Raw genomic sequence first — 13,656 nt, forward strand, 5'->3', positions numbered from 1 at the left:
TGACCTAATAACTTTGACAAAGTTTTTTAAAGTTTATTGGTATTTCCCTGAGTCTTCAGTTGCACAAGAGTAACACATGTGTAACATCAATGTCAGCAGTTCATAGAAAATTTTATTTAGCATGCCAAGGAAAGTCTTGATAGAAATACACATACCGTGTGACATTTTGTATCCTTCGGAGACAGTCCTGGGCAAGAGGCTCTTTCCGGCGACTTTCTATGAATTTCTGTGTATGGGTTAGCAGTGACTTACCGGGGGGGAAAAGACCAGTGCAAAGCCACAGTAACTGCCACCCACTGCTCACACTGTACCTAAAAGACAGAACAAGAGGGAATGAAATCAACTGATCAAACTTCTCTGATGGATTGCATGCCTTTCTCCACCCACTCTGCAGGTAAAAAGAGATGCAACTACTGTTTCCTTCTAAGAGGGCGCCTAACATACATAGCACAATCGTGTAATACCGCTGGTAAACATTTACTGCCTCACGCCTCTTTTCAACCCCAACCACAGTGTGTCCTTGGCTATCATTTTTTACACAAACCTATATATTGGTACATATTTATGTAGTAGCCCTTGCATAGCTCAGTAAACTGTAAAAGTGGAGCTAGCAGTGTTCACCTTCTGGAATAGCAGACAGCTACAGAAAGAACACACGTATACTGTAGGGTGGTAGATAACATCAAGTTCTTTTGGGAAGTCACTCTGAAGGTACAGCAGATCTTGATGACAGCCAGCATGTTGTTTCTGTGGGTTGTGATCCTTTTCTTTGTGGAGGGAACATATTTCTATTATATGTACCACAAATGTGTCATTTTGAAGCTCTTTAAATAATAGATGTTATTGTTATCAAACTCAAACATACCCGGTCTATGACCATAAGGTGTATATATAGCTTAGAGGACACAGGCAGGATTTGAACTTGCTGCTACAGTCACCACACATGATATCACACTAGCTGTCGGGTACATTATGAACAAGGGGTAATGGCTCTGGCTTTGGGGAAGATGCAGGGGTATGCAGAGTTAGGTTGAAGGGATGGAGCAGGTAAAAAGAGTAAGAGAGAATAGGTAGGTCTTGGTAGGTAATTATGGATAAAGATAGACAGATTAAGCTTAACGGGTTCAGGGTAAGATCAAATTCTGGAAGAAGTGGATCATCAACATTTTCCTTTAGAAAGGCCAGTGGTGGCGTTAATTTGTTATGAGAGATTGTTGTAGACGACAAGCCATTCATTCAGTTTGAACAGCATGATAGTAGCCCATTCCATGGGTGGACTGGGAACCAAAGGTGTCCTTTGTAATGTTTTTTTAAAGTAGCCCCATTTTATACTATGCAAGCAAATGTAGCCAGCAAACCCATCTCTGCTAAATATGGCTTGTGGGGGTTCTCACCCCAAGAACATTTGGAAAAAGAGGTCCAAATAGTGCATTTTGATGCACATTTGTCCCATATTAGGATTAAAAAGTAGGCAAAGAGATGAGGAAAAATTGAAGGATTGGAGTGGGGTGACTGGGAAAGAAGGTACCAGGAGAACAAAAACAGGGTACCCAGACAGAACAGGCTCATTGTGTAGAGGCCCACTGCAAAATCTCCAGAGTTTCCTGTAGCCAGGTTACCAGTGCTTGCTACAACTGAATCTAAGACAGTGTTTTCAGAATGATCGCAGGGGTGTAGTTATGAATAAGCTGAGGGTCTTTAAGATGGGGAGCTATTAATAGCTGCAGGGTTAACTCATTTTCCTTTTGGCAGTGCTTGTTTATATAAATAAATACTCAACTGGAGTGGAGTCTATCACATGTCAGGCACTGTTGGAAGTGGGGTTGGAAAAATGTAGGGAGACAGTGGTGTCAGAGAATGATTAATGATAAATGATCCCCTCTTCTGAGTCCTGATATTAGTCCAGTTGCTAACGTTCTGGCATAGTATTGTAAGTGGTGGTATGAGTAATAAAAGTCATTGGGCCTCATTCCGACCCAGGTGGTAAGGGGTTAACGGCGCTGTAAAAGGTGGTGGCGCTGTTAACCCCTTACCGCCTAATTACGAGGTCCGCTAATAGCCCCCTGGTTACAGCCTGGGTCGTAATGACCCCCATTGACAAATCTACTTAAGATCAGGCAATAGGATGCATACAAATTAATTTTTTATATAACCATGGATCCCCTCAAAGAAATTAATCTATTTTGAAAATAATTTATACTCAGAAGGTGTACAAATGAAAACATTAGATTTTTGCATTCCTGTCATTACCTCACAAATAACTTTATTACAGCAGCCTGAGATACTGGCCTGCCACTGGGCTGCCAATGATGAAAACACATTGTTAGTTTTGCAACTACGGACAAAGCAGTGTTTGGAGTCACCTAAGGCCACAGAGAAACAAAGGAAAACCAACATTGATAAATATTCAACACATATGCTTGCTGGCTAAGTTCTGGAGGAGACAAGTGAAGAGTAGTGGGGGCAGACTTATGTTAAACAATGCTGCTGCTCGGGCACAGACATGACATGTTAGGGAGAATTCTCAGAAATTTGCTAATTACTCTCTACCTTAGAGGCCCCCAGTACTTTTGCTGGACTCTAGGACCTTTTTTATTTTTAACCTGGAGAGAGAGTGAAACCTTTTTCCCACTATCTCATGTATTTTTCTGTGATTGAAACACTGTTTCTTTTTGGTTATGACAAACTCCATAGGCATCATCTTTGCATTGTGACACACAGCACCTTCAGTGCAGTGGTACCGGGAAGTCTCTTAGATTTCCCAAAGGTTTAAATACCTTCTTTAGGGTAAACTACTGTTTCCAAGAGCAGTAAAGTGAAATTGACTTTACTTACAATTTGTAGCTTTCTAGACCCAGCACACACTATCTTACCATAGGGTGCTGGAGGGATTACTTAGTATCCCCTTTGTCTAGTTTCTCATGTAACATTTTTATCTTACCTTTTCTACAATTAATAGCTGGTGGAAGCGGTTTACATTTTACTACCATTGTGTGTTTTTACTGCGGGCTGCGTTCGCAGCTGCAGTAAAGCGCCCATATGTGCCCATTTTGTCAAAATGGCCCGGTCTTCTTTTTTCGCCATTTCTTGCTGGAAAGGTCCTTCTTGAGATTTAATCTGCAAGCCAAACCAATTTTGGTCCATTTGTTTCATTTGTCTTTGGTGGGATTCACGAGTGAAGACCGCCTCTGGCTCCAGTATGTCTGGCAGGGGCAGGAAGTGAGGGAGGTGCCCGAAACTCCCTGTGCTTAATCCCCTTGGCTACAGGAATCCACCCAAAGGTGATTGGCCAGCTGGCTACCTGGCAAGGACAGCCACCCTGCTGTGTGATTGACAGCTAGGCTGGAATGAATGGGACAACCTGCATAAAAGACAAGGCATTTTGTCTTGGAAGGCAGAGTCGACCACTGGACGAAGGAATCCGAACAAGAACTTGGAAGAGACGCCTGCTGCAACTTCTGGACTTGGTTTGCCCGGTGAAGCCCTGCTGCTGTGCTGAAGCTCTGAATTTGCCTCGACTAGAGAAGCCCTGCAAGGACGACTTCTCGCCTTGAGCTTGTGAGACCAATCAACTCCAAAGTAAACTTGTTTGGACATCCTCTCGAAGCTGGCTGTACTTCCACTGCTGCTGCTGCTGGTACCGAAGTGCCAAGGAGAGTAACACCAACTGGAGTGCATCACTTTCAAGTCAGACACAAGCTTGTGGAAGATCCTCCGGACTCCCAGTAAGCAGGACTGACCAAGCATGAGCCACCTCAACAGCGTGCTGGACCCCAGATGCAAGGAAAGTCCAGAGTGATATCTGAGAGTCCCCGGTGGTGCTATTTGCTGAGACACGAGGAGCTGAAACCGCAAAGTGCCGCTGAATAGAAGTTTGTCCTTTTCTGACGATGACCATCCCGTTGCAGTGCAGGAGTCCCCAGACGCCCTCCCTCTTGTCCCCACGACTGAGGCTAGGAACAACGGGATCTGCAAAGCTGCACAAGCACAGGAGCCAGCTGGAACCATTTCTTCTAACCAAAGGTGCTTTAAAGTCTGAGAGGACTTACCTCTTGTTGTTGTAGCCTTACTTGATCTCAGTTGAGACTTGTCTTGGTTGCTTCTGTAGAGTTGCTTGCATCTTCTACCTCTCACAAGCATCCCAAACTTGTGACTCTACATTGATTCTAATTTTTTTACAAAGACATCTTAAACATTGTGCAAGACTTTTACTTACCTGCAAGAAGTGCTTCAGCTCACCTAAACTTTTGCCCAATTGACATTGGCTGTCCTGGCTCCCTGAATGACTCTTCTCTTCTCTACTTGTGTCTTACCTTCCCTCCAGGAAAGGGTTAATTTACTTTGCATTGGGGGGTTCAAAAGTACTTACCTGCTTCAGAAAATGTGTGTGATCTCTTGTTTTATTCTGAAATCTCTTTACTTTAACACTCATCTCAGTATTGCCTTGAGTATAAGGGTTTATTTGGATACTTGTCACTGTGAATCTTTCTGTAACCACCCTACTGGTCACATTGACCCCTCTTGAGAAAAGCCTGGCTGCTCAGCCACACTTCCAACCTGTGTAGTACAGACCTATACCAAAGGTTTGGCTCCTATTGCCAGGAGGTCAAGGTTGTTGTAGTACACCCAAAGGGTACTGCTCCAAATCTTGCCTAACATGACAAATAGCACATTGAATGTTTGAGTACTCAAAATAATCTCTGGCAAATACACCTCTGAAGCAGGCCAGTGTTGACTCATAAGTGAAACTAATAAGACATTGAAGTCAAAGGCCTTCCTAGATCATTAAGCAGAATTGCCCTGTGTTAGATAGAGGTTGGTGACTAGTGGTACTGCATGGACATATGTTGTCAAAAAGGACAAATATGACAAGTGAGGTAGTTGATAAAACTAGACAAAATATTATTCATTTTAATGATGTAGCATGGTTGAATTTCTTGCCCAAACTACAATAGGCAAAATCATGTAGTTTCTGATGTGGCAAGGCTGAAATATAATATATAAGACATACAGCCACACAAACACTACAAATGTGACACTCAAAACTACACTACTGTTGGACACAACTCCCAGAAAGATGTCCTGACAAGATTTGACAAATGCTTCACCAGATTGCAGGAAAAACACCTCACTGAACAACCTCATCTCGACAGAAAGAGATTGAAAAGAGTGACATCCATTGACAAACCTGAATTACATTGACAGTAAGAGAAGAAGCTCAAATTAGCTAGTTTTAAAAACCACCCTAACACACACATTAAAAGCAAACACCACAAAATCATTGCTTCCTTAAGTAAACTCTCTTCAATGCCAGTAATTGTAAACCCTAACATCTTGAGTAGGGATTATTTGAGAATATAACTAGTCAGTTTATTTTACAGTGTCCTTACCAGTATTAGGAACCTTTAAAAGAAAACATTTAAATTACCCTTCACCAAACATAACATTTATTACTGACAGTGCCAAAAAAGGAATCCATTTTTATTAAAATAAGTGCTCCCAAGAGATAGTGATGAGGATTTTGTATAATAAGCTAAAGTTGCAAAGGAATGCTTTGGTCATTTCAAATGTGTCTAAAATACTCCCATGTTTGCTTCAACTTCAAACTAACTTTAAAACTGCAAATGCAAAATGTTTCTTTGTCTTCAAAACCTATTTGAAACATAACTATATGCTTAATAAGTGTTTTCAATATTTTGTTTACTTGATATTTAATAACTTGTAATGATATAAGTATAACTTTTGAAATGAATATTTGCTGCTGCCTATTGCGTAAACGTAAAAGGATTTCATTTTCCTAATGCATCTACATTTCAATTGCACTCTTGAAGATTATTGACCATATATCTATCCTGAGGTTGCCCAACTCTAGGAGGTTGCCCAACTCTAGAGACAAACATGCAGTAATAGCCATGTTATGATTTATGTGTACATTTGAATTGTAGTGTTTTACATGCAATATCTATATATATATAAAAGTCAAAATCTGTTTGTGGCAGGAATTGTGGCAAATCGGTCTTCCTTAAACAATTCCACACCATTTCACCAATCTGCACCAAAATGTGCCAAGTTGCCTGTTAGGACTCTCCGGACATTACTAGCTACATGACATTTGGATGCCCCACCACTTTCCCCGGATTTCAGCAAAAGTCAAAATGTGTTTGTGGGTTTGCGGCAAAGCCTTGTTCCTTATACAATTCTACACTGTTTCACCAATCTGCACCAAATTTGCATAGTTACCCTCTAAGTCCCTCCAGACATTATTGGGCTACATGACATTTGGACGCCCCAACCCTGTCCCCAGATTTCAGCAAAAGTAAAAACGTGTTTGTGGCAAAGCGTTGTTCCTTATACAATTCCACACCGTTTCACCAATCCGCACCAGATTTTGCATAGTTACCTGTTAAGAACCTCCACACTTTATTGGATACATGACATTTGGACACCCAACCCCGTTCCCCGGATTTCAGCACAAGTCAAAATGTGTTTGTGGGTTTGTGGCTTGGTGAAGCTTTGTTCCTTATACAATTCCACACTGTTTAACCAATCTGCATCACATTTTGCATAGGTACCCGTTAGGACCCTCCGGACATTACTAACTACATGACATTTGGACACCCCACCCCATTCCCCCGATTTCAGCACCTTCACACATGAGACTGAAATCGGCAAAACATCAATGTGGTCGTAGAAGGAGCGGTCCCAACACGAGGAACAAAACTTGAGGTCCAGGCCCTAGGATGCACGGTTTCCAAGATATTTGCATGGCAATGCACGCAACAAGCTGCACCAGGGTGAAGTGACAGGTGGGGAGAAAGCACAAAAGGTCCCAGTATGCAGCAACACACCAACTCTCGCCTCCCCACAAAGTCTGCTCCGGGATATGTCAGACAGCCCCATGTGCCCATTCTCAGAGCAGTTTACTTCAGGGTGCAAAGCACATCAAGCGATAAGCAAATCGGAACGAGACCTACAGGATCAGTGTTATCATGTCTGTCTAGAAAACCCATTCGGAGAATAGGTACTTTTGCTAGTATTTTATGAATGTGTTTCTTTACAGTAAAAGCTGTGTTTTTATTCTTAAGTGTGTTGGCATGCCACTAAGCCAGAGTAAAGGAAATACATAAAACCTATTATCTGTAGAACAGTAGCCAGTAGTCTAGCTTGAAATGAAATGTATAAGGGAGGCCTTAATGACATAATAAGTATAAGCAGTTTGTTAAGATGCTTGAGAGTGTATGGGTGAGATAGGCCAACAATCTCTTTAATGTGTGAGGAGAAATAGTTGGCTTTTGACTGATATATTGCAAGATATTTATTCCCAGGATGTTGGTGGAAGTTGAGCAGTTTGGGAATGTGGTTGCGTTTTCAGTTAATTGCTGTCATTGACAATAATTAGGAACTCGGTTTAATTGCCCTTGCAGCATTTCCAGTTGGCAGCCATTTTTTGTTGTGAGGCAGATTTTAAGATGTTTGGTGCAGTCAGCACCATTAGCTTGCAAAAGGAGTTGGGTGGCATCTGCATATTGTACCACAGAGAGGCCATTAGCTTTGATTACAATGCCAAAGGGGAGACATGTGTTCAAGAATAGAGGCAAAAAGCCAGCCCTCAGGGCAGGCCATTAGTTTGAGGAAAGTTATTTTAATGGTGGGAGCTGAAGATCTCTGTTTCTGCTGTTCCAGCATAATACTTCTCCATCGAGGCCAAATCATTCCTGAGTGTATCCTGGTTCAGCCTCTAGCGCACATGCACCTCACCTGAAATACCAGTCCCCTGGACCCTTTTTTCTTCCATATCTCCTGTCTGTCTTCTATCACATCAATCATCAAGCACCTCCTCCCCTAGCTGAGCCTCTAGCACACATGCACCTTGCACACTGTATTTCCCCCAGCCCAATCTTTACACCATGTTTCTTGTCTGGGCTTCTGGGACTCCTACATTGTCCGTGGTCATGTACATGCCGGTTGTCTAAATGCTGTCCCATATTCATGTTCACGCATGTTGGCTTGCTTGCTGTTAATCCCTGCTCAGTCTTTGTTTGCCCTCGCATATGTTGACTACTTACCTATTGCTGTTCAGCGTCAGTTGTTTCATGATCTGACAATATATTTCATCTCGCAGGGTCTCCTCCTGGATGGCACCCAAGAAGACCTGGTCTGTGAGCTCGACTGGGGATCTTGCCTGCTTTGATGGATAATCCCCCATGTATCTCATGACAGGTGGAAACAGAGTTAAGGAAATGTGAACTGCTCATCTTTTGAATTCACTGCATTCAAAACCAATGCCAAGCTTTCATTTAACAGCGATCCTGAGACAGTGCCCAGACAACCCTTAGGATGTGTTCCCTGTATGGGTGTGGTGCATGTGAAGGGGGTACTCATTGCTATCAATTGCCCATTTTCTGAGACTTCCAGAAGCCTCTCAAAATCAAGTGAAATAGTGTAGTCACATTTGCAAATCCACATGGGCCACAATTAATATCCAAGCTAAACAACAGGTGGATTGATCACGGACTGAGGTGCACAAATAGGTTTATGCTACCATGATCAGGAAAGCTGGTCGAACTCTCATTAGTGTCCGGATATTGAACCTGTATGGGATTAAGTCAGGATGGATAGGTTAGTGTTGCATTATGGATAGTTAAAGAATGGTGTGTGGGATGATATATGGATATGATTGGCTGGATTTACATCAGGATGGGGATCTGTAGCTGCAAGGAATTTGACTGAGAGGTGTAGGAAGGAAGAGAGTGATTAAATACTTTTTATGGTGTTCACTGCAGCCATATTGGAGCATGTCTGGGAGGAATATGCCAGTTAATCTGGAGAAGGTCTCTGTATTTGTGTGAAAACTAACTAAAATGTTAGGATACTCAATTACAAGTGTAGGGTAAATTAATGTGCCTTCATAAAACATGTCTCTGTAGGATAGCTATTCACACACTTGGGTGGGTAAATCCATGTGGGTCCGGGGAGGAGGTGTAACCCTTTTAGCATACATCTGAGAGAGAGGAGGGTCACAAAGCAGGTTGAATCACTGTGAAGGTGCAGGCACAAGCCTGAAATGGATATGCTTTGTTCCATAATAGCGTGAGGTAGTGTATATGCTAAAAGCATACTTCGGCTGGGCAGAGAAACTGCACTCTAGGGTGGGTCTCTAGGTGTATAGGAGCATGTCTGGAGAGGCAGAGTGCTTGCATTATATAGTGGGCTATTGCATCTGTTCAGGAGCATGCCTGAAAGGGCAGGCTGTTGGCATGCTGGGGTTGGTCAATGTATCTGTTTGAAGCATGCCTTGGTTGCTGAGCTAGTCAAACATTTGGATGGGGCAGGCTAGCCAAGAGGTTGGGTGTATCTGTGTGGAGTATATATTGTATCTGTATAGTGCATATGTATGGGGTTTAATCAGATTAGATATACATTGGCACCATGAGGTGTGGGGCGTAGTGACAAAGTATATATACGACACCTGACGTCATGTCCGGAGCCGACAATCGGATATTGAGCAAGACGGATCGACGATCAACCCCCAAGGCGAGGTCCACTATGCCCCCTGTGGAAAATGTTCCAAAGCAGCACAGCTGGATGGGGAATCTGCGGGAGAGAGGCAATCAATTGAGAGGGACATTCTATGGTGAGTCATTGAATCTGTATAGAAATATGTCTGTGAGAGAGAGGGTTGAAAGTGGTCACTGTATCTGTATCAGAACATGCTTGGATGGAGCAGGATGTCCACAAGCAAGAACCATCAACGGACCAGGACCGGCTCTATATCTGAGTCAGGATGGCGAAACAAAAGATGTTCACTCGCTAACATGGGTCACTATATATGGCAGCTTCCCTGGGTCTGGAAGCATGGCACCTACTCAGTAGGGTCAGCCTCCGCATAGTGAGCCTCTGATCACCAAACCAAAGAGTGATAGATCGAATGTTTCGGAGGCTTGGAATTCCTGTGGGCGGTTTTCATGCTACAATTTCTTAGTCAATCTCCAGCATATCAAAAGGGAGCCCGCCAACTGCTAATAAGTCTTGGTAGCACCCCGAAAAGCATGGATACAGCCAAGTCGATTAAATTCACCACACTGATGAAGCCCAGCAAGGCCAACAGAATCTGTGAGGTTGCTTGTGTTTCCATGCAGCTTAGCAGTTTTGGTATCCATATGGAGCATGCAGAGGAAGGTCTAGCAGGCCAGACACAAGTTTATTTTTATATCTGTATGGTTGAATGCTTGGGTATGTCAGGCTGAGCACACACTCCAGGCTGAGCACACAGATCCAAAAATATCTGGAACTCCATAAGCTTTTGGGTGCAAGACAATCTGGATTCCGTCCCCTACATGGGACGGAAACCTCTCTCATCGACCTAAAAACTCAGGTCAATGAGTTAAAAGACAAAGGTAAAACAGCCCTCCTCCTACTGTTAGATCTCTCAGCCACATTTGACCTAGTGGATCACAAGGTCTTATGCGGCCACCTGGACTCAGCAGCTCACTTTCAGATGGATAGAATCATTCTTGAGTGATAGAACTATGTGGGTCTTCTCCCCCTCGGCAGCAGCTGACCCTGCCCCTATCACGTGTGGTGTCCCCCAGGGCTCTTGTGTCTGCCCTACATTATACAATATATTCACCAAGCCCCTGTTCGACGATCTGGACCTTCTGGGTATCACCTACACTAACTATGCAGATGATACTCATATTCTCCTCCCACTTTCTGGGGATTACAACAAGGATTTGGCACTGGTGAATAGAGTGTACCTCATCATCCAGGCATGAATAGCCACTCTATACCTGAATGATGACAAGACAGAGCTCATCATCCTGGGCACCCACCTCAACCTTAAGAAATGAGGCCAGGAATATTCATCATTCTCCATTGATGGGAACCTCATTAAGGTAGCCAAGGAAGTAAAAACCTTTGGTTTCTATCTTGACTCCACCCTTTCCTTTGATAAACAAGTGAAATCAATGGCCTCCACCACTGCTTACATGTGCAAGCTCATTAGGACCGTCAAACCCTTCCTATCGAATGACAGCTACATGATCCTGGCCAGAGCTCTAATACTTTCTAGGCTAGATTACTGGAATGCTCTTTACATCGGTGCCAACAAAGACAATGGGCCTCATTACGACCCTGCCGGTCGGAAAGAATGGTGGCGGTAAAACCGCTGCCACCGTTGTTTCTAGACCGGCTGATTCTGAGTCCTGCAGGTGGGAGGTGTCACTCCTGCCAGGTCTGACCTGGCGGGTTTAACACCACCCGCCTGCAGGCAGACATGGAAACACTGGCTGTGTCATAGACTAACCAGTGTTTCTATGGTCCCCATCCCCATGGAGTCCTATGGGACTCCATGGGAATGGGGATTTACAGAATTCCGCCTCCGGAATTACCGGGTCACCGGGGTTGTAATGCCCCGGTGATTCCGGCAATCACGGAGGCAGAATGGTAATACGGGTCCGGCGGCGGCCTGCCGGTTTTTCCAGCACTGCTGCCGCAGGACTCGTGATGAGGCCTATTATCCAGAGGATACAAATCCTCCAAACTAATGCATTAAGAGCCGCTCTAGGTGTGAACAGAAGAGTACACATCTCTGCGACCAGACGCCAAAATAACTGGCTCTCGACTCATAATAAAATCCTTCTAAAAACGGCATCCCTTACCCACAAAGCACTAAATAATGCTGCCCCCAGCTATCTCGCAGATAGACTACACAAAAGAACATCCATCAGACCTATGAGAGCCAGCAACGCCAATTGCCTTGCTGTACCAAGATTCAGACTGAACAAGGCTGGCGGTAGTAGCTTTCCCATGAAAGCAGCCAAACTCTGGAATTCCTTGCCACACCCCCTTAGAGAAGATCAACCTTACTTGAACTTTAGACTTAATTACATTAACCTACTCAAATCCACTGACCCTTATGATTGGTTGTTGTACTTTATACTTAGTATGTATCTGTATATTCCACTAAAACATATTGTAATACATGTTTACTATGTTTATGTATCCTACCTGTTTACAATCTGTATATATGTCTTAGACTGACCTTACCATGTAATTCTGTAAGCTTTGCATTGTCTTGCTGCTGTGCCCTGATACCTTCGGGTCTGGTGCGCATTAGAAATAAATAAATAAACAAACAAACAAACACTGGGTAGTTCATTGAATCTGTATGCTGCATGCCTGCAGGCACAGAATGGTCACACACTCAAGGAATGAATGTACTTGTAACAAAGCATTCCATGAGGGTCAATCAAGTGACATGAGTAGAATAGGTAGGACAGGTTGGAGAGAGGATATTTCTATTTATATATTAAACATACCTGGGATTGCGACAGGCCACTAACTAGTGGGGATTGATTTCTCTGACGGAGCATGAATAAGAGGACCAGTTAGATTACATACTAATGTGAGTATCAGGATAATTCTTTATGCTATGGGATTGAGGCTGACCAGTGGTCCTGACTTAGATGTATAGGTTCCGTCAGATGTACTTGCCCATCTACCAATGGTATTGGAAGAGGAATCAGTCTTATCTCTGAATTAGAGGGGGCAGTTAAGTATAATGGAAAACAGGCTATGCCTGAATATAGTTAACACCCTAAAAGAAGTAGGTTATACAAGCCGAATATAGATTACATACAGTCTGAATGCAAACATACATGGAAATGTAATGTTAAACTGCACACCTCTCGCCACTGTGTTCCGTTCAGTAAGTCTGTCCCTACATTAGGGATCAGCATAGATAACAGGATTCATTGAACCTCAAGTGTATCCATAGCTCACAGCGTGAACAAGGGATAAAACAGACTTATTGGGCCTCATTACGACCCTGGCGGTAAGGGATTACCGGTACCGGTAAGGGCACCAGTGCCGGTAATCCCTTACCGCCCTATTACGAGTTCCCTTTGCGGGTCCTCCCTTAACGGCTGGTAAAACCAGTCGTTAAGGATGGGACCCGCAAAGGGACTTTAGAGGTAATAACGGTACCGCAATTTGCGCAATTTTACCGCCTTCCCCATTCCCAATGAGCCATATGGGGGCTAAAATGGAAATGGGGAAGGGCCATGGTGAAAGGGTCGTAATGAGGCCCATTGTCCACCTGTTCCTTCTTGCACACTTTAGCACAAAGACACAATTAACTAATTGTTATGTTTCTATACCTCTGACATAGTAAAATACGGATGCAAGAACTAATAAGTACAAACCACCTGCCACTCTCCCCCAAACTCTTGTAAATATGTACAGCATACCTGTTATCTGCTGACACAATAGCATTCTGAGATCAGCTCAATAGAGGTCTGCTATTGGACAGTCACTTGTCCCTCTGAGCATCAACATTACTGGGTGAAATCTTTCTTTCAAATAAATTACTCTTCCAATAGGTTGGATTTCGTAGCTACCTTTACAGTTTATCCCTTCCAACCTCATTTTCAAAATGTACTTGCATACACAAGCACCTGTGTGCAGGGCTGTCAAATACAAATGTACTCTGATGATACCTAGAGCTCTCTCCAACGAGAGAGAGCATATGGGAATCCATCTAGTATTACTGAACAGCCTGATGAAATCTATTACTGGATTAAAGTAAATTGCTCTGCCTTGATGGAACTAAAACAGAGGAAATATTGGTTGCCCAAACTGTCAGCAGACTGATAG

The 13,656-nt window shown here is 43.4% G+C and overlaps 1 protein-coding gene across 1 annotated transcript in view; it reads right to left on the bottom strand.

The window, feature by feature from the left end:
* The window catches only part of MYO7B (myosin VIIB), a 1,466,289-nt gene that overhangs the window by 289,042 nt on the left and 1,163,591 nt on the right, over nt 1-13,656 (bottom strand). The window contains exons 38-39 of the mRNA XM_069617875.1: nt 8,067-8,220; nt 156-311 (exon numbers count right to left, since the gene is read on the bottom strand). Coding sequence (XP_069473976.1) covers nt 156-311; nt 8,067-8,220 — 310 coding nt within the window. The remainder of the gene's footprint in view (nt 1-155; nt 312-8,066; nt 8,221-13,656) is intronic.

This window comes from Ambystoma mexicanum, chromosome 10 (genome assembly GCF_040938575.1).
Source record: "Ambystoma mexicanum isolate Mex_15411 chromosome 10, UKY_AmexF1_1, whole genome shotgun sequence".
Taxonomy (NCBI): domain Eukaryota; kingdom Metazoa; phylum Chordata; class Amphibia; order Caudata; family Ambystomatidae; genus Ambystoma; species Ambystoma mexicanum.